This window comes from Aotus nancymaae, unplaced genomic scaffold (genome assembly GCF_030222135.1).
Source record: "Aotus nancymaae isolate 86718 unplaced genomic scaffold, 86718_ANA_hifiasm-v0.15.2.pri h1tg000009l, whole genome shotgun sequence".
Classification (NCBI taxonomy): Eukaryota; Metazoa; Chordata; class Mammalia; order Primates; family Aotidae; genus Aotus; species Aotus nancymaae.
In genome coordinates, this window is record NW_026988420.1 from 11359325 (window position 1) to 11386819 (window position 27495).

The window sequence follows — 27495 nt, forward strand, 5'->3', positions numbered from 1 at the left end:
CATGACAAAGACAGACCATGTCTTCAGAGGCTTAAAGTCTGGAAAGGTGAGGAGTTTGGGCTAAATTACTTTTAAGTCTTCTGTTCCAGAGTGACTATTCTATACTTCAAATAGGATTCCATTCATATTCTATGACCCGGGATTAATATAAGAATTTCCAAATGACAATGAGAAAGCTATAAAGCATTAAAGATTTCCTATGTGAACATTTGTAAAATAACTTTTAAAATCAGAAGTAGGTTTTATATCTTTATTCAGATGTGATTCAACTGTAGAATGAAGCCCTTTTAGCATTACAAAATCCAATGTTTTGAAATTTTTTTTTTGCTCAGCAATACAGTTATATTTTACAACTTTTATAATCCTGAAGAGATTCTCTTAGTTGGAGTTTTTCATGCATTCAGGTATTTGGCATGATGTCTGATGTGATCAGTAATAAAGGTTGCAATGAAATAGTAGCTATGATCATAACCCTAGAAGACAAGATAAAGAGATGATAAGACATTTATCTTCCATTCAGAAACATCAATATTAGAAACATTAAATATATCTCTAAGGTCATTTAATTTGCAAATAGTCATAACATTAAGGAAGTAGGAGGAAGGTTTATAATAAAATCAATCAAGGTTGTCGTACTTTAACATTTTCACTGTACATAAAAGTGCAGCGAAAATATGAAGGAAAACTAAACATTCTGCCTAGCTTCTAAACATAGTCTAGCTTCTAAATGCTGCCATTAGTATGTAAAGAGAGGAAGTAACACATTAATTAAATATGCAGAGTAGACATTGTCATATCAACCAAGATGAAAAGAATCAGGATTTAGAGAGCTTAGAAACATGGGCAAGACATTTCAATTTACAAATGCAGCACATCAATAAGACAGTGACTATTAAAATACAAAATAAGCACAAAAACAATATAGAAAAAGAACACAAAAATGCCCAAATGCACTATCCTTGTTGGGAAGTCAAACACAGCCATCATAAATCATGTTAAGAATTCCTCCTACACAGTAAATCATATCTTTATTTGAGGAGAAAGGAATAATTCATTAAACCTTGACATCCTTTGGCAATGTATCAAATTAGGTAAAAAGTCAGTAGACCGTTAAAAAACTACCATGAAATAGAGAGAAATGTGATGTGCTAAGCAGTTGAGTTGAGAGACATTTCTATCTATCCAGTCAATTAAAACCATTGTTGTAGGTAAATGGAGAAATAATCCCTTTCTGGTGACTTTGACACCTCTTCTGAGTACAAGATAAAAAACAGTCTTCCAAAAGAAAGAAAAAAAAATAAGGTATTAAGGTGGTAAAAAATTTCTTCCTTTTTTTTCTTCTCTTCAACTTTTAAGTTCAGGGGTACATGTGCAGGATATGCAATTTACATAAGTAAACGTGTGCCATGGTGGTGTGCTGCTCAGATCACCCCATCACCCAGGTATTAAGCCCAGCATCCGTTAGCTATTCTTCCTGGTACTCCCCCTCCCCCATCACCTTTTGACAGGCCCCAGTGTGTGTTGTTGCCCCCTATATATCCAGGTGTTTTCATCATTCAGCTCCTGCTTATAAGTGAGAGCATGTGGTGTTTGGTTTTGTATTCCTGCATTAGTTTGCTGAGGATAATGGCTTCCAATTCCATCCGTGACCCTGCAAAGGATATGATCTCATTCCTTATTATGGCTGCATAGTATTTCATGGTGTATATGTGCCACATTTTCTTTAACCAGTCTATCATTGATGGGCATTAAGGTTGATTCCATGTCTTTGCTATTGTGAATAGTGCTGCAGTGAACATACATGTGCATGTATCTTTATAATAGAATGATTTATATTCCTTTGAATATATACCTAGTAATAGGGTTGGTGGGTCAAATGGCATTTCTGCCTCTAGGTCTAAGGAATCACCACACTATCTTCTGCAATAGTTGAACTAATTTACACTCCAGGTGGGAAGAACTTTCTAAGAACTTTCAAACACCAGATAATTTGTCCCTACCCACAAGTAAAATACAAAGTTGAATAAACTAAAAGAAATAAAAGTCTAAGAAAGATTTTTTTTTCTTTCAGTTTTGGACTAGTAAATGGTCACTGATGGGAAAAAATGAGAATTTTTCTAAGCACCTAAGAAATAAAAATAGAGCTAATAAAAATATCACTGACGCTTCAGAAAACAAGGCAAATCCCCAAGGTTTTGATGAATCAGTAAATGTTCTCAATCTCTCCCTTCCAGAGAGGTATTAAATGTTTATCTTGGGAACAGTAGTTAATAAAAAGTTCTGGGTTAAGGTCAAAGTAACATGTCTTTTAAAGCAATTTGTCATCTATTATGGAAGTGAATGTCACAGGAATGTTGTCAAGATTGAAGCTGAGCCTCAAAATTACTTGATGTCATGTCTCTCAATGATTAGACTAAGTCCCAGCTGGCTAGTTAAATTTAGAGCTAAATTACAGTTTCCTATATAAAGAAAGAAACATAAAGAAAAGCATTTTCCATCCACATAATTCTTGAATTGTTAAGGCCACAAAACCTGTAAAATGTACCCAAGTATTTATTATCTGCCATTTTTCACAGATCAAAAGATGGATTTGATAGAAAATGGGTACAGATGCAGGGAAACAGACACCTCAAAAGACTTGTGTGACCAAGTCCCAATGTGACTGAGTATGCCATATTTTATCCTTAGTTTCTTGTATGTTAAGAGCCATCAGACACACATGAATAGCCATCATTATTATTAGAGAAGTCTCAAGGTAAACCTAGGAATATATTGCAAGACAAGACAAGACAAGACAAGACATCTAAAACCCAAAGCAAATGACCAAAAGTTCCATAATGATAAAGATTCACCTAGATGAGAAAGAAGAAAATGCCTGCCACGAGGGACCAAGAATTTTTAAAAATATCAATAAAAACGCAATAGAACACATTTGAACTATTGGTATCCTGCTGAAGCTATACAATTCGAGCTAACTGTATCATCCCCAACTAGGGATTCTGTTTATCAATCTTATTAAATGGAGATGGCTTCTTTAATTAAATTCTTTGATGAACAAGTTGGTACGATATGTTAAGCAGCTCGTGCAAATGCCTACGTTTAGAGACACCTGAAGGGGCCTTTTCGCCTCTACCTCACACTTTAAATGGAAAATCCTTGGTAGCAAAACTCTGACTCCTGGAGTATAAAAATAAATGAACACATTTCATTCTTTCATTCTTTTCACCCAAAAGGAAACAGTGCTCCAGCAGCTCTGATGGATGTTTATCCTAACAGGCAGTGTTTTCTTACATATTTTCCAGACCCAATTAGAAAAGCTTGGATATGAATCCCAAGGTTATTAAATCTCTTCAGTGTTTAAAAAGGAAGACTTTGCATTGTACACATTTATTTAACAAGTATTGAGAGTCTCTATGCTAGATAACTATGCTAAATAAGCATGGGATATAGAGACGAACGAGAGATCTCTACATTTCTGGGATTCTCTGCCATGTTCTTACTCTTCTCTAAAAGGCAGATCCAGAGGCTGTAATAGCCTCTCAATCTTCAAAAAGGTCCTGAGGCTTAAGGAGGTAGTACAGCCTCTCCTTCTATTCCACAAAAAGAGAATACAGTTTCTGGAAACTTCTTGAGTATTAGGTCACTAAGTTTTTTTCCTCACTGTGTAACTCCAGTAAGTAAAGATAAGACATACTAAGCCCTTCTTTTTCAGAATAAGATTTGATCTCTGTACACTAGATATCAGAATTTTGCTACCTAGTATTTTTTTTCAATTTAGATTCCCTGAAGCCAAAATAGAAAAAGAAAAATACATAAATAAGCAAATAAATATCCCCAATGCACTAACCCCTCCCTCTAATTTTTTTTTTTGTTTTTTGACATTTGACAGAATATAAATTGTGAGCATTTAACACCATTAAAAAGAGGGAAAGGAATGAAGTTGAGTATATCATGTGCATGATTGTAATTATTTTTCTTCCCCCTCAGATTATTTATATATATCCCCTATCATTTTCAGCTTATTTTTCACAGCTTCTATCCCACAAAGAAATACAGTTACAATATGCTTATAATCAAAAGATTAAGCAGGTGATATGATAAAGCAGGTGATAGAACTCTCAGACCCAAGGTAATCTTGGGTCAAAGCTGGGAAGAAAATCTGAAGGTAGACTCTCTGGAGCCACTACTCAGGCATGTTCATTCAGTTGTTGATTCAATTACAACATATCTAAACAAAATCTGCTTCAAGTTGTGTAGTTCACTCTTAACCTGACCATGCTGGAAGTAAAGTGAACAGAAAGTTGTGCCCGAGCTCAAGATTGTAACTCTCGTGCTTTGAATACTTCCTTACTTTTTTAGAATTGAGTGGTTTGCCTTAGCTCCTCATTAAGTATAGCCAACTATGTGTTCTAGTTGCTTGGGATACAGGCATTTTAGAAACAAGTAAGTTGACTTATTTTTCCCTCCAAGAATGTCATCCATGTTCTAACTCTGTTGTTTTTATAACAAACTTGAGAGATTTTCAGACTTTGTTGGCAGGCAGAAATGTTGAAGAAACAGAATTTTTGGGCACAGTCTTTGGGGAAGCAGATGAGGCATCCATCCATCATGGGTAGTGCCAAGAAATTAAGGTCATTTGGAAAAAACATGGTTTGGTACATCACTTATAGCTATAGTTATTGAAGTTAAATGTACTACTATATTTATAGCCAAACCGGCATTTGGATTTCTCAAGACTGGTTGTTGACCTACAATTTAATTGTGATGGTAAATGTTCAAATAAATCTAAAACAAAATTCTATTACTCAAGGATGGACACTAAGAGACAACAAGGTATATATAATGTATTAGTTTTTGACATTTCCTCACTATATATATATATGTATATATATAGTTCATATGTGCAAAATACCCCTGCAAACAGGAAAATTACTCAGATCTTCTGCATAAGTTAGACAGGCAGCAAGCTATGCACAATTTCTCCTTGTGCTAGATCAAATTCCATTCCTTTGCTCCTCAGGAGCACATCATGCTGCCTGAGAATGGCTTGATAAATGACAGGAGGACAGTATTTGCAGTCAAATGGCCTTGCTTCCAGTCTTGGTTCCACCACTTACTAGCTATGTGATATTAGATAACTAGGTTACTTCTCTGAGCCTGTCTCCTCATTCGTAAAACAGATGGACAGGAAAGGAAAGACATCTCATTTGCGGGTGTAAGAATTAACAATGAGTTAATGCTGTGAAGGCATTTTACAAACCGTAATGTACCACATTACACATTGATCTAGATTTGTTTGAACTTTTACCAACATAATTACATCTTAGATCAATGTGCCTGACACACTATCCTTAAACATGAATAAAAATTTTTCAAAAATCATGATCATGTATAATTTTCAGTGCTCATTTTTTTCACTTTGAAATATTTTAAATTATATTCTGAAGATTTTTAATTTTTTTTAAAAATAAAAGCAAAATTTCTTTAATTATGACTACAGTAGTATATATAGAGTTAGGTGAGTAGCGGAGAGTCAAAAGTATTTTGGTTAAAACAACTTGCAAGCCAATTGGGACTCAGTAATTATTCTTAAACAACTAGAAATGTCAAGTAGCACAATGAATAGCTTAGTAGGTAAGTCAAATAACATAAAGCACCTATGTGTGATAAATAATACTTAACTTCTGAGGCTAAAATATGCATATAAAATAAGGAGTAATTGGGGTAGTTTGTCCTTTTTATTCTACTGTAGCAAAGATATATGTGTAAAGAAGGATGTATCCGCTAATGTTGAAGATTAATCATCATTCAAGCATCAAACATCTTGTTATTTACCGGTTTGATGGAAAATAATATTTTTCACTGCCAAACCTTTCCTATTTCTATCAAATTTATATATATAATTATATATAAATATATATATATAATTAATTTTATAGGCAGGCTTTCAAGTGTCAATATAATTAAAAACTTACTAGAGTAGCATTTTATATTCTAAAATAAAGTTAAGAAAATGCCACGGAATCCTTATTCTTCATAGTTACATGATTGAGATCAAGCTAAGGTTTCCTAGTACTTGCCTCTTGTAATCGAAAAACAACGGGGATTTTCTTTTCTGTACAGGCAGCTATGAAGTTATCAGGGAGTAACTGTCCATCTAAAAGAAACTGGTCATCTTTTCCTTGATCAATTAGTATGTCCAGCTGAGAACCTGGATAGGATTTCACAAGATGGGTAGCATCATATGCCTGTAAAAAGAGAAGTTACATTGAAAAATAAATTCAAAGGTATTCTTCAGAATATACTATACTAGTACCAAATAGAAATTTAAAGTCATTTAAGTTCTAAGGCTGATTAAATCAGAAATATGCTTTTAAGTTGGCTCAAAATCTTGCCAGGTTTTTATTTACAAGGTCTTCAGAATTCTATTTTCTAATAATAGTCTCCTCCTTACTTTCAGTAGTCCTAGACTAGTGGCAAGAATCCCGTATCTCAGGCATTCTTCACAAAACGTCCCTTTTCCTTCTAAACCTTTAATATTCTTAATCTCCTCTTGACTCCAGTAAGAACATGATCTTTTTTTCTTTGTAACTCCTTCCACAAATCGGAAATTAGAAGCTTCTTCTAACTCCATGATCTTTTTCTAAATAGTCTCTATTTCAGATCATCTTTTTTTTTTGTTCTCTTCTTCATGGCTCTAATTCCAGACATAAATACATTCAGCCTTCTTTTTTGCTGTTGAACAGCACCAAACCTCTGCTATCTATATAAGTTTTCAGAAAGATCTGGTATGAATAATCTGAATCATATCTACATAATCTCAAATTTATTATCTGAGGAGCTGCCACTAGTTACAATTTTATATTTTATCATTCATCTTGAAATATTCTTAATTATTCACATATATTCACTAACCTCAACTTTTATATGTTGACCAAGACAAATGGCCATCAAAAGATTTGTCTTCTAAGTTTCCTGCTTTTGAAGACTCCATTTCCTTTCATCTTAAGAGAGAGAGAGGATCTATAAAGTCTGACTAGTTCTAAATCCTATGATTTCATAATTCTACATGGTTTCCTGATTTCAATCATATAAATACCCTAAATACAACATAATTAAGACAGTAAAATCTACTGTCACTTGGAGAAAAGTACATAACAGATTCCTTTTTAGGTTACTTGTGCCTCTACCTCTCACCTTCTCCCTCCAAGTAGTTGGTCATTTACCCAATTCTTCAATTAGACCCTAAGTCCCTGGTGGATGTGAAAGATCACCATTTTTGTAACAAAGGAGCTCAGAATTTAGCTTAGATTTTGCACCTGATGAAGACTCAAAACACTGATGTACATGCAATGTCAGTTCTCAAAGGACCTAATCCTAAATCAGTTCTAGCATTTTTCCAATATAATAAAAATTCAAGCCTAAACACAACTGTAATCTAGTTACTAAAGGGTGAACCCTCTAATTTGTTACAATTTCAGTAATCATCCTTAAATAAAGTAGGGGTCCATGTGAGAATGACCGCTGAATGCAGAACTATAAATACTTTAAGACAAAAAAGTTGTGTTTTTTATCCACTCAAGTATTTTCTGCTTGTTAACAATGCACAATGATGAGTTCACTTGCAAAGTATTCAAACTCTTGGTGGAGTTTGCAAATGGCCCATTTCTGCACAAGAGTAAAATGGCTCTCAGGACAAAGGGTCGTTTTTATTTCCACTTGCAAGCACCTGTTTTGCATGCTTAAAAAAGCAATCTTGCTGTGGGAATATGCACATAAATGTATAAAACAGAATATCTATTTTTAAACACTCATGTCTGGAATTTTAAATCAAGATCTGAAATACTGAATTTTGAAAACAAATACATAAAATAATTTAAAAAGCTAGGATTCTTTTTTTCTATTAAACAATGAGTATATAGTTAATAAGAGTTAATATGAAATTTTGAATTTCATAACACAGGTTGAATATCCCTAATCCAAAAATCCAAAATCAGAAATGCTCCAAAATCTGAAACATGTTGAGTATCCACATGACGCTTAGAGGTCACGTTCAAAGGAAATGCTCATTGTAGTATTCTGAATTTTTACATTAGGGATGTTCAACCTGAAATATGTGATATTTTTAGATTAGAGATGCTCAACCTGTAATATGTGGTATTTTCTGTTAATGTTAATTTGGAAGTCATGTTAATTTAGAAATAAAATATAAATTAGCCCTTAGTAGAAAAAAATGTAGCCCTAGAATATCTGCCATTATTCAATACAATTAGAAAGTAGGGTTTTTTGTTGATATATATATATATAACTTGCTAATTTATCTCAGCTCTGGAGCCCTAACTTGAGCAGGGTAGGAATATAATGTCTGTGGTATGTCCAGCCTTTTAAAAAAACTTGAAAACTTAAGATTTAGTAATAAGATAGCCATTCAGTACCTACCTTCCATTTACTTTGATCTGTTCCCAAATATCCACTAAAGGCTTTTTTGCCCCAGGGACAGAGTACAGGGTTGCAAATTGGAGCAAATGCTGACACAGACTTCAGAAACAAAATAAATTTAAAAACAAGTTATATTTTGCTAAATTAAATATGAATAGATATTTGCAACTTGCTTAAAAATATAGAATTTATTTGCAACTTACTTAAAAATTCTGACTTGACATTAAAACCCTGTGAACAATTTTCCTTTTGATATATTACTGGCTTAGATTGTAGGCCTTTCCATAATACCTCTTTTGTGTATTCTATTAAGAAAGCTAATAAATATAGTTGCTAAAATAATGCAAAACAGTACACTGCATTTTAATTAAGATACAAACATTAGTTTATGTTCAGCGTTTCTGCTCTTTTTTTAGCACTGAAAATTAGTCTATAGTAATATAAAAGTTCATGCTTATCTTAGTGAACATGTTACTAAACCTGACACATTATTTCTCTTAAACAGTACCAACAAAGCAGTGAGCAATGCATTTCAATATGATAGAATTTTTTTTTTTTTTTTTTTTTTTTTTTTTGAGACGGAGTTTCGCTCTTGTTGCCCAGGCTGGAGTGCAATGGTGCGATCTTGGCTCACCGCAACCTCTGCCTCCTGGGTTCAGGCAATTCTCCTGCCTCAGCCTCCTGAGTAGCTGAGATTACAGGCACGCGCCACCATGCCCAGCTAATTTTTTTGTATTAGTAGAGACGGGGTTTCACCATGTTGACCAGGATGGTCTCGATCTCTTGACCTCGTGATCCACCCGCCTCGGCCTCCCAAAGTGCTGGGATTACAGGCTTGAGCCACCGCGCCCGGCCTATGATAGAATTTTTAATACAACTCTGTGTTCTATAAAATGTTCTTTTTCACTGGATATGGTACAGAGATGGGATCTCTCAACTTCGGAGTACTCATCAATGTACGTGTTTAGTGGTATATACTAGGTTTTTTAAAGGATGAAAAATTCAACTAAGTTTGCTTTTCTACCTCAGACATGATAATTAGACTGCCTTAAAAAAATGGAAGTAGGCCGGGCACAGTGGCTCACGCCTGTAATCCCACCACTTTGGGAGGCTGAGGCAGGCAGATCACCTGAGGTTGGGAGTTCAAGACCAGCCTGACCAACATGGTGAAACCCCATCTCTACTAAAAATACAAAATTGGCCAGGTGTGGTGGCACATGCCTGTAATCCTAGCTACTTGGGAGGCTGAGGCAGGAGATTGCTTGAACCCAGGAGGTGGAGGTTACAGTGAGCCAAGATTGTGCCATTTCACTCCAGCCTGGCCAACAAGAGCAAAACACTGTCTCCAAATAAATAAATAAAAATAAAAATGTTCACTTAGCAGAAAACCCACTGTCATGCCATGAATTAGTAAAATTATAATAAAGCTTACCAAAAACAAAATATTTGACGCTATAGCAAGAAACTGCTATGAGAAATATTTTCATTTCTCAGTAGCACACCTAAAATAATGAAGTTCTTCTTAGAGGAAATGAATCAAACCAATCTTAAGGGTATGAATAGCCCTGTAAATTTAAAGGCAGAAGAAATCTTAAGATGATAGTTGCTTTGACACGTCACTTTTCAACTCTTGTAACATGCTTTTCTGCACAGTATGACACTACATATGGTAGTTATTCAAATCTGACTCTAGGAAAGGCTGTGATGTTTTTTAATCAAGCTGCATTTCAATTTTCATTAGAGGCATTAAGAACAGAATACTTAAGCTTCTAGAAATCATATCTTTTACCTCATAAAATCAAAGTCAACTTCACAAAGACATTCCTGGTAAGAATATAAATGATAGGTCTTGCCACAATAACATTAATCAATAATAATAACTTTTAGGGGAAAAAAGTGTGTTCAAAACCATAGTTAGAATAAAAATAATTAAAGCAGAAGCTACATTTTAGAATACTTTTAATAGGCCAATTAGAAAGCACTCTTGGGCTGGGTGCGGTGGCTCAAGCCTGTACTCCCAGCACTTTGGGAGGCTGAGGCGGGTGGATCACGAGGTCAAGGGATCGAGACCATCCTGGCTAACATGGTGAAACCCCATCTTTACTAAAAATACAAAAAAATATTAGCTGGGCGTGGTGGTGTGTGCCTGTAGTCTCAGCTACCTGGGAGGCTGAGGCAGGAGACTTGCTTGAACCTGGGAGGCAGAGGTTGCAGTGAGCTGAGATCGCGCCACTGCACTCCAGCCTGGTGGCTGATGACAGAGCAAGACTCTATCTCAAAAAAAAAAAAAAAAAAGAAAGCACTCTTACTGAATTCCTATGCTTCTGATTCTGTAGCATATACTCTATGGTCAAATTAAATACCCACCTGCCAAACACCCCAAAGTTTTCAACACTAGAAATATTTAGTTTCAATACTAACAATATTGTAATTTTAATCTTTGAAGGTTCCTAATATTATGTTATTCAAGAGAAATATTTATCACTAGAAGTTTAGATAATCTTACTTTGTATTTTCCAGGATTTTTCAAAGCACAGATCAGAGCTCCATGGCCTCCCATGGAGTGGCCAAAAATAGATGTCCTTTGGGGATCCACTGGAAAATTGGCATTTATGAGTTGGGGAAGCTAGAAAAAATTTAATCGTGTAACGAAAGATATCAAAGAAAATAAGTTTAGACTTTTTCAAAGTTATATAAAATAATTACACAATCAATGCTGCCAAATCATAGTCTTAAAATGGTTTGAACTAGTAACAATGAAAACAAAACAAAACAAAACAGAATTCTCAGGTAGACTATGGTTAGTAATATATCCCTGGATATATACGGTACAGACTTCTTTGAAAACATTTTAGGAAGGTGATGCAGAAAGAACCTTTCAAATGTTCTTAAATTTTGACCTAGTAATTTCTTTTTGGAATATATTCTAAGGAAGTCAGTCCTTAAGGAGAAAATATTATGCACAAAGATAATCAATGCAGTAATATTTATTAGGGTAAAAATATATAAAAAACCATAAATATCCTACAAGAGGAAAAAGTAAATTATGGCATATGACAGAATGTTATCCAATTATTAAAATTAGAATAACACTGGAAAATATTTTTATATATAACTTATAAAAAAGAACAAAATAAAAAGTTTACAGTTACATGAAAACTAATCATAGAAACAGTCTGGAATATACCAAAACATAAGTGTTTTTGGGGGTAACAGAAATATGGGTGATTAAAAACCTACATTATTGTTTCTAAGTTTTATGATATATATATTAATAATGAAGATCATATAAAATTTAGAAAAGCATAAGCAACGTACAAATATTATTAATAGAAGTAATGCTTTACCACTTATGTTTTCTAACTAAGCCTTGGCTTATCACTATAAAATATATCCAAATGTGCTTATGTCAATTTAATGGTAAAAACGAAACAAAACAAAACTATATCCAAATGAACCAGCTGCCAGGCAAAGTAAAGGTTTTTTCATGTATCATTTTCTTGGTTATTCTGGGTAGTATAAACAGGTTTCAATATAATGATTAAATTCTTTAACCGTACTTAGTGTTAATTTAAATTGCCGTAAATAGGACTATAGTACTAGTAAACTTTGAAATTTTCACTAATAACTTTTATACCCTAGTTTAAAATCCTCAGGATTGTAAGGACTTTGTGTCCAAAAATCAAACTCTTGGCAGTCATCAGTTAATAATTACAATACAAATTAAATCACCTCCTCTGTGATGTAAGAGTACATTCTGTAGTTGGTTTTCCAAGGATCTTCGGTGGCATCAACATAAAATCCAGCACCAGTGCCAAAGTCCCAGCTCTCATCTTCTCCTTTAATATTGCAGCCACCTATCAAGAAACAATCTTGTGGTTTCATCTGCTCTGTAGTAATGGCCCATGTTTAGTACCACACTTTCAAATGAATCTGCAAGTCCATTTGCATGGGAACTGTTCGCCAAATGTTGTGAGCTCTCTGCCTTTTGGAGCACATGATAGGATTATGCTTCCTGCTCCTCTTGCCCTTGAATGGGGCCATGTGACTCGTTCTGGCCAGTGAGGTAAAAAATGACTTTCCAAGCTGGAGTATTCAGCTGCCAAGGTAAAGCACGCTAACTTCCTTTGTTGATGAAGTTTCTTTTGTACTCTGAACATATGCTTCCTTACTCTGGTTTACCTGTCAAAAGGACTTAAATCTTTTTGTCTTTCAGAAATATGTTGTGATCCCTTCCCTGATGACCCTCTCTCACTACCAGCACCTCTTTACTTCTCTTTTACACAGGAGTGGGGCGGCAGATGCTTGTGCTCAACTCGCTATCATGAACTGAAAATGTTTTCTAACATGCTTTATTAATGGAGTCATTCCATCACATTACCCTATCTATCCATCCTCCACTGAAATTTTTTTATATTTCTTTTTAATTTATTATGTTTTATTTTATATACTTGCATGTGGTTAAAAAGCCAACCACTGGGATTTTGAATAGAATTACAGTAACACAGAGTAATTTGAAGACATAACCTTGTCATAAGATCCATTTTATCCATCTAGAAAAACAGCATTTTCCCATTTATTAAAGTCTTCATTTATGATCTTTAGCAAAATTTTAGTTTCCTTTTTATACATCTTTCTATTTTTAAGTTTATTCTTTAATATTTTTTATTTTTGATGCTATTTGAATTAAATCTGTTATATTTCTAACCAGAAATGCCTTGTTTTTGTACAATATGGCCTGTGAAAGGAAATACAGTACTTCCCAGGCCAGCCATATACCTTCCCTAGTTTTACTGCCATTTAAATTCCATTTCCTGCCACTTCTAGAGTCATAAAACAAGTTTTAACTGTCTGATACATTGAGTTCTCACATATTTGATATTTTCATTTCTCTAATGTAAATATTCAAATCATCTATATTAAAACTAATACTTGTTTAACTGTATGATTGATGTTAACAGAGATGAAAAAAGATGTAATTATCATGTAACAAGACAGTTTACCTTTGGAATAGAAAAAATAATTTCCTATGCATTACACATTAGTTTTTTGACAGTAGTTCCAATGATATATGAAGTGAGTTGCTGAAGTATCTTAATCTGTACAATGGGAATAGCAAAACTATCCTCTTTCATAAGAGCCATGTCATGAGTAAAACTCAATGAGGAAAATGTATAGCATCGTATTTTGGAGTCATGATGACAATTGAAAGGTTAATAGAGATAATAGCAAAAATATAAAATGAATTGTATAACGTATATATCATACCACTTATAACAGTCCTAAAGATTTAGATGTTTATAAAGGATATCTGGACCACAAACACTTACGAGGGCTGGTGTCTGGAGCAATGACAACAAGACCATGTTCTGAAGCAGCTTGATGATAACCAGATTTCGATATAAAATTTTGTTCTGTGCAAGTTAAACCTGAAGATAAAAAATATTGTTACTGGGCACACAAGGACATAAAAGATGTGTACCATTAACACTGAGGACCATTAGACCAGGGGGGAGAGGGAGATGAACAAGGGCTAAAAAAAGTTCTAATGCTCACTACCTGGGTGATGGAATCATTCATACCCCAAACCTCCTAATCACGCAATATGCTCATGTAACAAACCTGCACATGTACCCCCTTAATCTAAAGTAAAAGTTGAAATTATTAAAAAAAATTAGCTCATGCTATATTGTGAATGGTTTATAAGCTTTAAACTTTTTATAATACAGGAAAACAAGCTTACTTTGTATTATTAAAATTTTTTTTTTGCTTTAGAAATAATTGAGTAAGACACTAAAATTCACTTTTTAAAAGAAAATTTATAATTGTATTAACCTAAGAACTGTGTTAGGTTAAGTGATTCCATAACTATCCTTTTAAAATCACTTACTAGTTTCAATTACTAAAATGCTTTGGACCAGATGTGTTTGGGAATTCAGAAATTTTTAAACTGTAGAGTGGCAATATGGTGCATAAGCCCAATAATAAACAACTCCAGTGAAGTGTTATCAAATATGCTAATTAAACATGACACTATTTCTGCATCAAAACATGAACATTTACAGTAAATAAGCAAATACTATAGTATTCAGAATACAAATAACTTAATATTTTTTATATACAGGTAGTTCCCAGCAACAAAATTTAGCTTCATCATCTTTGTAGTCTTCACCGAACTAAAAAGACAGTAATGGTGACCACACGCCATCCTTTGAGTTTTAGCCTCAGTTTTTAGAAGTTTCTGTTATTTTTCCTAGCTTTATGCTTTTCAGTCATGTGATATAGAGAAGATGACTTAATTCTTTTACTTTAGGTATCTAATACTATAATAATGATGTGAGAATGACAAGGAATGAACTACCAATCGACTTTATTGATCATTTCACCAGTTGAGAGACATTTGGTTTGTTTATACTTTTTGGCTATTATAATAGTGTGCTATGAACATTCATGTGCAAGTTTGTGTGTGGACATGTTTTCAATTATATTGGGTACACAGCTAATAAAGGGCTGTTTCAATGGTCACCTTCACTGGAGAAAGATACAAATCACTACACATGAACTATCTTTTAAGATTTCAGTTTGGATGTTTTGATTTCAGCTAATTTCTCTATTTTAGCAATGTAATAGCTGTGTCATTGGTTTCCTTAGACTTACTGGGAAGTAAATCTTCTGAAATTCTTTTGTCATGATCTCATGTGCACTGGTCAGGCAATCTTACCTTTACTCAGAAAAACAAGCCTTAATTTCCAAGGTCTATCTCTTCTTCAGTATCTCACTAAGGAAACTGTCCTGTCATTTGATGTAAACAAACAAAAATTCTGTGTTTTATACTTGTAAAGCTCAGATTGCTAGATTCAATTTTGGTTGGAACTTAGGGCCTTATTATTAGAGTACCTATGACACAATGCCTCGGTCCCTCTGATCTGGTAATTATTGTTTAACCAAGAGATACAACTATAGTAGCCCTCACCAGAAACAAAATGCAAAAACAACAGGAGAAAAAACTAAATACAGCTCTGGACTGTGAGTCAGAAAATTTGTTTAACTCCACATTACTGTGTGACTCTGGCCAATATTTAGCTTCTCTGGGCCTCATTTTCTTTCTAGGGATTACATGACTTCTAAGATCATTTTTCACTACACAATATTATGTTTTCTGAGACGATTAAATAACTAATTTTGTTTCTCTTGCTTTTGACAATATCTATGCTCTTCTAGCAAAATTAGTGCTCTTCATTCAATCACAGAAATGTTTTCTTGAGTTAAAGTCAGATATGCACTTGATCTTTACCCTTTAAGACAAAGTATTTATTCTCATTTTCAAAGACTGGTATTTGGGACTTGTCCTTGATGAAACATACATGAGAGGATTTGTTAAATCAAAGTTACAGGAACCAATTTGAAGAAAAAAAATTAAAATAGTACTCTATGACACAATTTAGTTGCTATGATTCTCTCTTTATAATGTTTGTTTCTAAAGATGGAGTAGTACCAACATCTTGTGAAAGAAAAGTTAGCATAGAGGTTTCAAAACGCAGGGTCAAAATCTTACTCTCTTCACAATCTGCTCTACAGTCTTTAATACAAACCTCTGATTAAGAAGCATTAGCATTCTTTTGTGACTTTCCAGATGTTGTCAGAGAAGCTCTATGGAGTCTAATTAAAATATTTTAGAGAACATTGTAAGAAGTTCTTGACTTCTTACAAATAGCTGGTTTCTAATTAGAGTGTCCTGATGTCCTGATTTCACCTAGTATTGCTCTATTGGACTAGTAAAGTCTCTATAAACTCCAGAAATGCTTGAATAGGTACAAATTAGGTAAATAACTTTTGAAGTCCTTGCTATTGAGTACAGAGCTTTACATTTTCTGCTAAATTACTTGGTCTATTAGAAAAAGATGTGAAATAAGTGTAATTCAGTAGGTCTGAAATTATTCTCCGGATAAAGTAACAGAGTAGAATATGACAGGCCCCTAAAGACTAATTTAGGCTCAGAAAGCCTACCAACTCAAAACAAAAGGGTAAGATAAGCCAGTTAAAAAGGAAAAGGAAACTACTTTGTAAAACTCAAATGCATAATACTTACCTGAGAGCCAATACAGCGCAGGGCACTTTCCAGTTTCTGCCTTTGGTGGTAAGTAGACAGCAAATTTCATTTTGCAGTTCAGTTCAACACTAATTTTAGCGACAAAATATTAACGTCCCTCATTAGGCAAGATAGAAACAAAATAATTATGCACTATATAAAAAGATATATAGTAAAGGTCCAAAGTCAGTTATTTAATGTCTAAAATAAGTGGTTCCATCAACATTTAAGGAATATACTTGTCCCTTAAAGAAAGAATGTGGCCAATCTGGCATACTGATCTAAACCAACCTGAGCCTATACTTTGCATGGCACTGTTATTTTGGGCAGAGTAAGTGAAAAATAAATGTAATCCTCATTGTGGTACTTATTTAAAAAAATTGTTTCTGTTTCTAAAGAAATGTATGAAATCACAAATCATCTTTTATTAAAAAAATGAATTCTTGCCAGGTGCGGTGGCTCATGCTTGTAATCCCAGCACTTTGGGAGGCAGAGGCGGTTGGGTCATGAGGTCAGGAGATCAAGACCAGCCTGGCCAAGATACTGAAACCCCGTCTCTACTAAAAATACAAAAATTAGCTGGGCATGGTGGTGGGTGCCTGTAATTCCAGTTACTTGGGAGGCTGAGGCAGAAGAATTGCTGGAACCCAGGAGGTGGAGGTTGCAGTGAGCCAAGATCGCACCATTGTTCTCCAGCCTGGGCAACAAAGCGAGACTCTATCTCAAAAAAAAAAAAAAAACCAAAAAAGAATTCTTGAGATCTTACATATTTGCTCAGGGCACTAAAATGCAACACATCCTTAATTTGCTCTTTCATAACTAATATTTCATCACAATCACTATTAATGCAACTAGAAAAGACAATGTTGATTAAAACCGCAGGCATTCTTCCAGTAAACAGTAATTCCTGCAACAATGATCTCTCATGGGTTTAATTTAAAACATCATAGAGATGGAAGTAAACTCTTACCACTTCAGAGTAAACACCTATCTTTTTATTAAAGTTATATAAGTACATACAGTTTAAAGTGAACTGTAACTGTAAATAGTAAATACTTCCACAAACTTTGTTATGAAAAACTAGTTTTCCCTGGCCCAATCTTTTCATTTGCATATTCCAGAGATAATTAATTTACTTCTTTTAGCTGATTTTTCTGGTATTTATGTCCCTATCTAAATAACATGAACTTTATTACTGCTTCTAGATTCTTCAGTTTTTAGTTACTATCTATTGACTTCCCATTACGGATGGATTTTAGTGAACTTTCACCTCCTTGTCTTTGCTCTCTGCACTCCCCTACATTTCTCCTTCTACTATCCTTCATATATAACTTTGGTTCATCAATAATAAGAAGTTATAAATGCTATTCAGTGATGAGCTGTGTAGTATATTAGAATTACTTCCCCTTTTCTTTCAGTTTTTCATTTTCATTCAGCTAGGAATTCTCTCTTTTTGTTACTGGTTGTCCTTCCTTGTTAGGAATAGACTCCCATAAAGGCCCCATCATGAGAAGTTTTCTGTATGCTCCCTTCCATTCTCTGCATATTGGTGATTTTCTTTTTTCACATTATTCTAAGCAACTTTTCTTACTGATGATTGATGGCATAAAAAATTTCTGACAGCTGTTTTTAGGTTTTCAACTTTTGTTAGGGAAGTTGAAACATTTACTTTCATTATAATACCATATTAAGTCCATATCCAATGCAGGGATATTTGTTATCAATACATAAAATCAAGAGAGCATAATCTTGTTACAGGATGGTTGGTGCCTTAAGACCTTTCTTGCACATTTAAAAATTTGTTAAGAGGCTGTATCTCATGCTAAGTGTTCTTATCACAATAACATTTTTAAAAGAAGACCTTTCTCAAGTAGTTGTGGAACATATCAGGTCTAAAGTATGTTCAACAGTGGTATGATTAACGTTTATGTAAAAGCAAAAAAACCAGGATTATCAAGTAATCTTCTGAAACCTCTGTCCCTATCATGTCATTAAGATGCTGCTCAGTTACCAAAAGAATACCATCTCATGCACAAAGATTTGTGTGGTCACTCTCTATGTATCACGAATTCAATACCAAAATCCCTCAACCCTGATTGGTTTCCTAAATTTCCTCTCCAATACAGTCAATTCTATCAATTTCATCTACATTAGAAAAAGCTCTTCAGACCAGTACTGCCGAACAGAACTTTCTACAGTGATATTAATAAAAAATGTTCTACGTATGTATTATCCAGTACAATAGCTTCTAGTAACCTGTGACTACTGAGCAATTGAAATGTGGCTAGTGGGACTGAAGTTTTATTATTTAACTAATTTGATGTAAATGCCTGCATGTAATTTCTGACTACCATATCTTCAACTTTTGACCTGCTGCTTCCTAGTTGCTGTCTTAATATGGCCCCGCTCATCTGGAAATTCTTTCTCCTCTGATCTGTTTTCTTGGGTCTTACATCTTCAGCGATCTTGCTTTAGTCCCTCATTTTGGTGAAGCGTATTATTCAGGTGCTTCCAAAAGTGCATAGGAAATACACTTTCAGACCTTTCATATATGAAAACGTCTTCATTCTACTCTCACTTAACTGACAATATGATTGGACATAGAAGTCATCCTTCAGAATCTTGAAAGCACTGCTGCTCTGCATTCTTTGTTCTAGTAATACCATTGAGCTAACCTAAACCTTTGAAAATTCTTAATCTACTTTCTCTTTTTCTCAATGTTTGAGAATTTTCTCTGTTTCCAATGCTCCAAAACTTTACAATGTTGTTGGTGTAGATCTGTTTTCATCCATTGGACTAGACAACTTTTTACATCTGGCAACTTAAACCCCTCAGTTCTGGGAATTCTTGAATTATTTCTTTATTCTTTGTATCTATACTCCTATTTCTGTTTTATTTTCCAAAATTCTAATAGTTAATGTTGGGTTTTTGGACTAGTCCTCTAATTTTCTTATCCTTTCTGATTTATCACTTTTGTCTTATTTTACTTTCTAGAATGTCAACTAAGCCTTTTTTTTTGAGCTTTATCATTTCTACTATCAAAACTTAAATGTCTGGGCTTTTTTGTACTTGAAGTTTATTTTATTTTATATTTTTCGAGACAGAGTTTCACTCTTGTTGCCCAGACTGGAGTGCAGTGGTGCCATCTCAGCTCACTGCAACCTCTCCCTTCCAGGTTCAGCAATTCTCCTGCCTCAGCCTCTTGAGTAGCTGGGATCACAGGTATGCATCACCATGCCTGGCTAATTTTTGTATTTGTTTTTTTTTAGTAGAGACGGGGTTTCACCATGTTGGCCGGACTTGTCTTGAACTCCTGACCTCTGCCTGCTTCAGCCTCCCAAAGTGTTGGAATTACAGGCGTGAGTCACCACGCCTGTCCATGTACTTGAATATTTTTAATAGCATCCTACGAAGTCAGAGGTCAATATCTTTTATGCCTTTGCTATGAACAGCAGTTTACATTAAATTAAAGGCTTTACATAAATGTCTAGTGATCTTTAGCTGTCCATTCCTATTTAAGAGTGAAACACTAAAAATCTAGTTGAAAGCACTGTGCCTACTAGTGGAGTTTTCAATCACTGCTTTACTGTAAGCTCTGGTTAGATTACTCTGTTGGCAAATTGCAGTATCTTGAAATTTCTTCCTTTGGGCTACTCAAAATTCCCACAGGACAATTCTTCTGAAGGATACAAGATTAACTCCCCAAATTTTGAAAGCTAGTAAAAGAAACTCAGTGTGTAAACTTTTGCTTAATTTATTTGCAGTATTACAACTCCCACTAATTGTGTCTGGTATTCCCTAATACAAATGCTCTGTTTACTGTCTCTAGAGAACATACCACCAATCTTTCTCCAGAGTTAGTAAGAGGCAGTGCATAAAGCTGGGACACTCTCAGATCTATCACCTTTTAAAAACAGACTTTCAATTAATCTTCCTTTTTCTGAGCTCAACTTTTATCCTGATTTTCAGGTATACCTGGTGCCTTCAATTACTATGGCTTTTTATAAATTGTGCCATTTCTCAGCCTTTTATTGCTGATGTTTAGAATTTAGCTTTCTAGGCTTTAATAAGTCAGGTACTACCTGTCCATTTGTATTCCTGCTTCTAAAATGTTACTCTTAGCTCCTGTCTCCTGTTTCTTTTTGCCTTTACAGGCGTGTGTGTGTGTGTGTGTGTGTGTGTGTGCTTTTAATCTCTTTACTTAATGCCATTTTGGAGGCAGCAGAAGCAAATCCATGTGTTTAATGTGCTCTTTCTCAAAAAGTCCAGGTGTTTTTCCTACACTTAGAGATCCTCAAAGAAAATGTTTTCAGAAGTTTTACTGGCAACATAAGCATTTTCACAAAGTTTCAGAAAAGCATCAAGTTAAATATTTCTCTGTTAAGAGAAATATTAACACTTCTCTGTTGAAGATAATTCTCTGTTAAGGCTCTACCTCACACAATCATATCCACAGCTAATTAAGTCTGGTAAAATTGTCAAATAGATAACCACAGAAAGAGTAAGCAAGTTTAAAAGTAAAATGAGGTACCATAATATCTAAAGATTTGTTTTAAAATAGAACAGAATAATCCAACAGAATGAGAGGTATCTAAAATTATATCTTCTTAATAGATACCTGTCATGTTCAAAAACTTTCTGCAATCCCCCAAAGCACTTGTTGCTGGAAATCTGCTTCAATGCCATTCTTCTCCTATTAGTAAAGAGTAATCTCATTAATTTCCAGAGAATTAGTTCCTGAGAAACTAGAAACAAAACCAATTTCTTTCAGATAAATTATCTGAACATACAACTATTTTTTACCTAGAATCTGCTTTTCACATTTTTCTCCAGTAAATAATATTAAGAAACTGATTAACTCACATACATGCATTTACATTTGTTACTCACTTTTAAAATATTTCATACTTTGGTATATCATTACTAATTTATTAAAAAGTTCTTTGTCATGGTAGACTGCCCCAAATTCTTTTTTAAAAAAGGCAGAAAATAAGTAAGTTACCGATTAATTACGTTAGTTTAGAAGATTAAAAATTGCTAACAATCTGCCTATCAACTGCAACAAAGTAGACAAGGATTTGGTATGACTAATTATGGTTGATTTCAAAATGGAAGAAAGATGATGTGATAATGATTTTGCTAATAATAACAGATAACATGACTGAACACTTACAGACTGACACAGATTTTTCTAGATACTAAACCAGATCCAATTACTCATCCCATGAGTTTTTAAGAGAAAGCAATACGAAACGAGATCAACACTTCTCTTTTTAAAACAAACCAATTAAGTAAAACATAAGCCTGTTAACTCTTTTCTGTCCAATAAATATTTTAAATTTTCATGTAAAAATAATTTTAAACTTATATGTAAAATAACATATTTTATTGCTTTTACTGATCATAACAGGAAAAAAGAAAACCATTTTATCATAAATGCCTCTTGAGCAAAGGGAAACCACACTGATTCTGACGTGTACCTCTCAAGGAAAGATTCCCTTCCTATTCCTAGAAGCACTGTATTAGAATATAAGGCAATAAGTCCTACATACTAAAGAAAAACCTTTAGATATCTGGAACAGGTATTACCACCCTGGTGATCTTCTCAGTGAAATGCACTACTATGTGCCTATCAGCTGTAGCTTTAGGATTGCTCTTTCAAAGATATTTAACAATAATCTTAAAAAGCTAATTTGGAAATGTCTTTGTAAAATACTTAAAAAATTTAGCTTCAATCTTATCTTTAATTTTTTCAATAAACCCAAATACTTAGTTTTATTTTGGAAGACTAGGATTTGAACCCAGGAAGTCTGACATCAGAGTTCCTACTCTTAGCTACTATGCTGTCCTGACTCTATAGAGGTTCTTTAAATACTTTTTTTTTTTTAAAGGCACTCTAAGATAACAGATTCTGTAGAATTATGATATTACAATGGTACATAGAGAAACTACCATCTGCTCAGTTTTATGCTTTTAATCTATAAAAGATTAATTCTTAAACAACAAACTCCCATGAGATGTTATTGGTTATTGAATATTAGCTTTAGCTATTGTTCACAATCCTATCTTTAATAATGAACTTACAGAGATACACATTGTCTGATTTTAATATATTAACACATATATATGAGACCAACAAATAAAATTTATTTGCTCCATTATTCCACAAGGAAACCAGATTTTCTTAAACTTAGCAAGGACTATATCCACTTTGCAAAAGATGGTATACTGAGCATGTATCTGGTACATAGAAGTCTATATACTTTGCTGTTCATCTATTTTAATAAATCTCAAGTTGTCGTTTTCTCTACTTTCAAAATTCAAAACCAAATGCTTTTCATTTGGCCAGAAGGAACAAAGTTAAAACACTTTTTAAAAGCTGGTAGAATATTTTTTAAAAAACAAAAATTTTAAAGTATTTTTTCTACCCACCCATTTTAGAAACTATCTTTAATTATAAATCAAAAAATATGTTAGGCTTAACAAGAAATATGACATAAACTAAGAACCTGACATGACATACTGTGACACACTATGAGATCTGGTATGTTATAAAAGGTGGTTATATTTTTCAATAGAATTTTTCTATGTGAAAAATCGCACATTTTAAAACAAGCTATTAGTGTTTTTTTTTCATTCAATGTTCAGAGTAATATATAAACAATAAAACAAGTTTACCTATCCAATTGTTGATTGCTTTTTGCTTGAACCAAAAGGTAGACGATGCTGAAAAAAAGACCAAATGGTTTACAATGGGATATGCTTTTCACAGCAAAGGTTATACAGAGCTTATATATGCATATGCATTCTCAATAGAGACATTTTCTTCTTTTGAGGTAGGTGACTGTTTACCCTGATGGGATACCACATCACCACTTAATCTAATTACCTTAATTACTCATAATCTAATTATTTGCCACAAGGCCACCTTAATACCTATTTTGCCATTAGGCTTGTTGGTGGTAGTTGGTCAAAAACATTTGTTGAAGTAAAAGTATTATGAAAGTTTTTTATCATTTTAAATCAATAAAAAAATTTTCAAGTGTAATTTGGAAGTATGAGATGTATTCAACTGCTGAGTAAAGAAAACAAGAGTGTGGACTAGTTAAGTAGAAGAAAATGGATCTATCTGGCTCAGAGTTGTAAGTGGAACTTGTAACATGGGGAGAAAAAAGGAGGGAAGAGATGAGGCCTGAAGGACTACTACTAGGGTGACTAGAAAGGATGTGTAAGAAAATTGGGCTTATGAATGATGCTGAAGTGACTGATATTCAGTAAGAAAAAATATATATAGAAACTTACATAGTATATATCATGTCACTTGTCTGATAGATTTCATTTAGGCTCCAGAACGAACATGTATGTAGGTTCTAGACCAGATTTTCTGGGAGAATTAGGGTGACAGAGTAGGGTGGAATACCAAAAAACCAAACAATACCCTTCCTACTTCTCCTCCAAAAATAAAAAATAAAAATAAAGCCCAGAAAAACAATTTCACAGTGCCAGTGGGAGTCACACAATTTTTCCCAAAAGTTAGTGAACATCAACATTCTTTGGAGAAGAAAGGGTCTCTCAGTGCATAATACATCCATTCCCCTAAAGACCAATCCTTACTGTTCCTCCCTTTATATTTTATTTATTTATTTTTTTGGAGGCAGGGTGTTGGCCCTGTGGCCTAGGTTGTAGTATAGTTACACAATCATGACTCAGTGTAACCTAGAACTCCAAGCTTCAAGTGATCCTCCTACCTCAGCCTCCTAATCAGCTAGAACTACAGGCACATACCACATCTCAATAATTTTTTAAAATATTTTTTTGTAGAGACAGAGCCCTTATTGAAGCTAAATGACATACACCTGCAGAAATCTGAGTTCTATTTGTATCCTTCTTCCCCTGAGTCTCAAGTTTTCCATGTATTTCTACTTGTGTTTTTGTTCCCATTCTCTCAGATTCTTGGATTTTGATGTTTTTTCATTTTCAGGGTGTCCTATTCCACTGGCTCTTAACAACCTAGACAGGTGTTCCCAAAACCAATGGACTACAGTGCCAATAACTGGTTGTTGACCACCACGGTGTAGATCAAATCCTCTTCTCAGTGAAAACTCAGGATCTGGCTTCTTCCCTTTCACTCTGTCTCCTCCCACCTCCTTTTTCTTTTTTCTTCACACTCTCTTTCCCTAAACCTCATTCCCTAAATTTCAACTACATTTTCTGGGTGAAAGAATTTAAATCTGCATCTCTATAACCAATCTTTCTCAAGCATTAGTGCCCATAATGAAATTTATTGCTGGGCCCTTCTACCAAGACATGTCACCAGCTATTAAAACTCAATACATCTAAAATTAAGCTTCTGCATCTCACCTTCAAACCATTCCTCTCTTCATGGCCTCCCTTTTCCAGACTAATGCCTGTCTTGCCTAACTTACGTTTGAGATGCCTCAAAGTCACCTTTTTTTTGAATTCCCACTGCCATCATCCTAATTATATATATATATGGGGATTAAAGCCTGGGGTTTTAATCCAGTTAATTTACTGTTTAATGGATCCCTACAAACAGCTCATCTGCAGCCTAATATGGCCTACATGTAATTGTTAGTCATTTTTACTTAGTATTTTTAAAACTGTGATAAAAACAAATACATAAAATTTATTTTCTTAACCATTCCTAAGTGTGTATTTCACTAGTGTTAAGTATCCGTTAGTCATAATTAAAAACACAGATGCTAGCTCACAATAATGAGCAGATGAGAACTGCTTGACCACCCCCTGGCTGCTGCAGGTGGAGACTGCTAATCCCCTTCCCTGTTAGGCCAGTAGCTGAGAACCTGAAAGTCACTGAAATGGAAGACTATGCTAATTTTATAATTTTCTTCAAGTTTAATGCCATTAAAGTTTCATAAAATTAAAACCATGAAGGATCACTGAAAAAAGGTAAGAATGAATAAAACTCCATATAAACTTCAGTCACATTCTACCTGTGTACAAGCATAGTCTTTTTTTTTTTTTTTTTTTTTTAAGACAGCGTCGAACTCTGTGGCCCTAGTTGGAGTGCAGTGGTGTGATCTCGGCTCACTGCAATCCTCCCGCCTCAGCCTCTGGAGTAGCTGGGACCACAGGTGGCACCACCATGCCTGGCTAATTTGTTTGTAGAGGAGGTTTGGCCATGTTGCCTAGGCTGGGTTTCTTCTCCTTTATAAAAATTCACATGGCTTGCCCACCTCAGAATATCCACTACACTCTGGGGGAAAAAACTAAAAAAATATAACATCTATAAACGCCCAACACTTCCACTTGGCTCTAAATATGGTCTATAATTTGGTCCCACATTATTTTTCTGGTCTCATTTCCTATTATGTTAGTTAAACCCAACTATACGTAATTCTAGGATGGCCTGGATGTTGCTACCGGGTGACTTTACTCAATGCCACAGTACAATAGTTTCAGAGCAGGTTCTGGGGCCAGACCCTCTGGGTTCAAAGTCTGACTTCACCACTCATTACTACCTGACACTGGGTAAGCTATTTAATCTTTGCCTCATTTGCCCACCTGCAAAATGGGGATACAGTAACACCAGTTTGATAGGGTTGCTCTGGAAGTTAAATGAGTTAATTCACACAATGCTTAGAACGCTGCCTCTACCACACTAACAGACATGAACTATTATTTTTCCTGCAACCTGGAATGACCTCCTTCAAGTGGTGGGCTCAAATCCCATTTCCCTGATGACCTCATCAGAAATGACTTCCAGTCCCCTACAGCGCTCTGAGAGCGGTTTCCGATCCGAACGGATTTCGCCAAACTCCAAAGACGCGGGTTCCCCTCGGCATCACCAGGTGAGCGCTGCTGACCGCGCCATTGGGTCGTGCCCGGACGTGTACGCTGCCCAGGGCAGCGGGTCCACACTCCCCTAAACCAGGCGCCGGTGGGCGCTACTAACGCGTTGAGGCCCGCTCCCTCCTTAAAATGTGTGCACATCTACTTCACATTTTCGCGCGGTGGATGCGGGCCTAGAAAAGTCTGTGTAAACTGGAAAAGGCTGTACAAATGTAGCGGGCAGTAGGTAAACCGGCTCTTCCCCTGGGATGCGGCACGCCCGAGCGCCCCGGATTACACTAGGTTGGAGGCCCAGAGAAGGAAAAGGGATTAAGGGCGAGGCTCCGCGTCACGGGACAAGGTCCTTGACCTCCTGTCATGGCTGGAGGCGCTAGGGACCCGCGATCGCCATCTCTGCGATCGTGCCTGCGGATATCTGCACCGCAAGCCTCGTCGTCGCCCGGATCAGGCCTACCCGTGCCGCCGCCGCAGCCGCGGCCGCAGCCGCAAGAGCCGCTAACAACGTCCCAGGCCTCTACCCGGCCCCAGTCTTACCTCCGGCGGCGGAGTTACCAGCAGACGCAGCCGGAAGTAAAAGGCGGGGCTCAAGATGGCCGCTGGGGCCTCGCCTCGGCCCCCCCACCTATATGATGCCCCGCCCCTCTGGTCCCGCTCACTGTCGCTTTTAACTCCGAGAACCTGCGGTTCTCCAGTCCCGTTCCCATGGCCCTGCCCCCTTTGCACATTGCACTTCCCGGCAGCCTCCGCGTGGGCGTCACCTCCGTCCGCGTTTCCACTCCTCGTGGTTACTAGGACCAACGAGGAGGGCGTTTGAGGTTAATCCCTGGTGCCCTGCCTGAGAGCAGTCCGCTGTGCGTGCTCAGACTCTTCCCAGAGCCGGCAGCAAGAACCCGAGGCATTAATAAATTTGAGGTCTAGCTTCACTTAACTCGTGGACAGGGTTTCCGTGTCACTTATGTAGAAACTAGAGCCCAATTTCAACTCCCCCCACTCCTCTGTCCTAAGTCTATCCACGTCACCTACTTGGTAGCTGCAGTTAAACAAGAATCCTTTGAAATCTCCAGTCACCGACATGCAGTGGGACCACCATCAGTTTTCCTGTTTGTTTCCTTCTTCCCTCAATAAAAATTAAG

At 35.4% G+C, this 27495-nt stretch overlaps 1 protein-coding gene across 3 annotated transcripts; it reads right to left on the bottom strand.

Annotated features, from left to right (window-relative positions):
• Positions 1 to 236: 236 nt before the first annotated feature.
• ESD (esterase D) lies at positions 237 to 27495 on the bottom strand. Of its 3 annotated transcripts, none has more exons than XM_012465160.3 (10): positions 27386 to 27495; positions 23207 to 23254; positions 21147 to 21221; positions 16529 to 16617; positions 13770 to 13868; positions 12172 to 12296; positions 10946 to 11065; positions 8440 to 8538; positions 6081 to 6248; positions 237 to 473 (listed from the first exon to the last, which is right to left on the bottom strand). In XM_012465160.3, the coding sequence occupies exons 3-10, from the start codon at positions 21212 to 21214 to the stop codon at positions 393 to 395; spliced, it is 849 nt and encodes a 282-aa protein (XP_012320583.2). In that variant the 5' UTR covers positions 21215 to 21221; positions 23207 to 23254; positions 27386 to 27495; the 3' UTR covers positions 237 to 392. The 3 variants fall into 3 exon arrangements, with proteins under 3 accessions (XP_012320583.2, XP_012320584.2, XP_012320585.2); XM_012465161.2 differs by lacking the exon at positions 27386 to 27495 and adding an exon at positions 26897 to 27025; XM_012465162.2 differs by lacking the exon at positions 23207 to 23254 and having other exon boundaries at positions 27386 to 27492.

What these genes read in the sequence shown, in the direction of transcription:
- ESD (XM_012465160.3), bottom strand. Translation starts at nt 21,214, where the DNA reads ATGGCATTGAAGCAGATTTCCAGCAACAAGTGCTTTGGGGGATTGCAG. An exon ending in AAAGTTTTTGAACATGACAG is followed by an intron (nt 16,618 to 21,146) that starts GTATCTATTAAG and finishes CGCTAAAATTAG; the next exon opens with TGTTGAACTGAACTGCAAAA. An exon ending in TGCGCTGTATTGGCTCTCAG is followed by an intron (nt 13,869 to 16,528) that starts GTAAGTATTATG and finishes TTTTATCTTCAG; the next exon opens with GTTTAACTTGCACAGAACAA.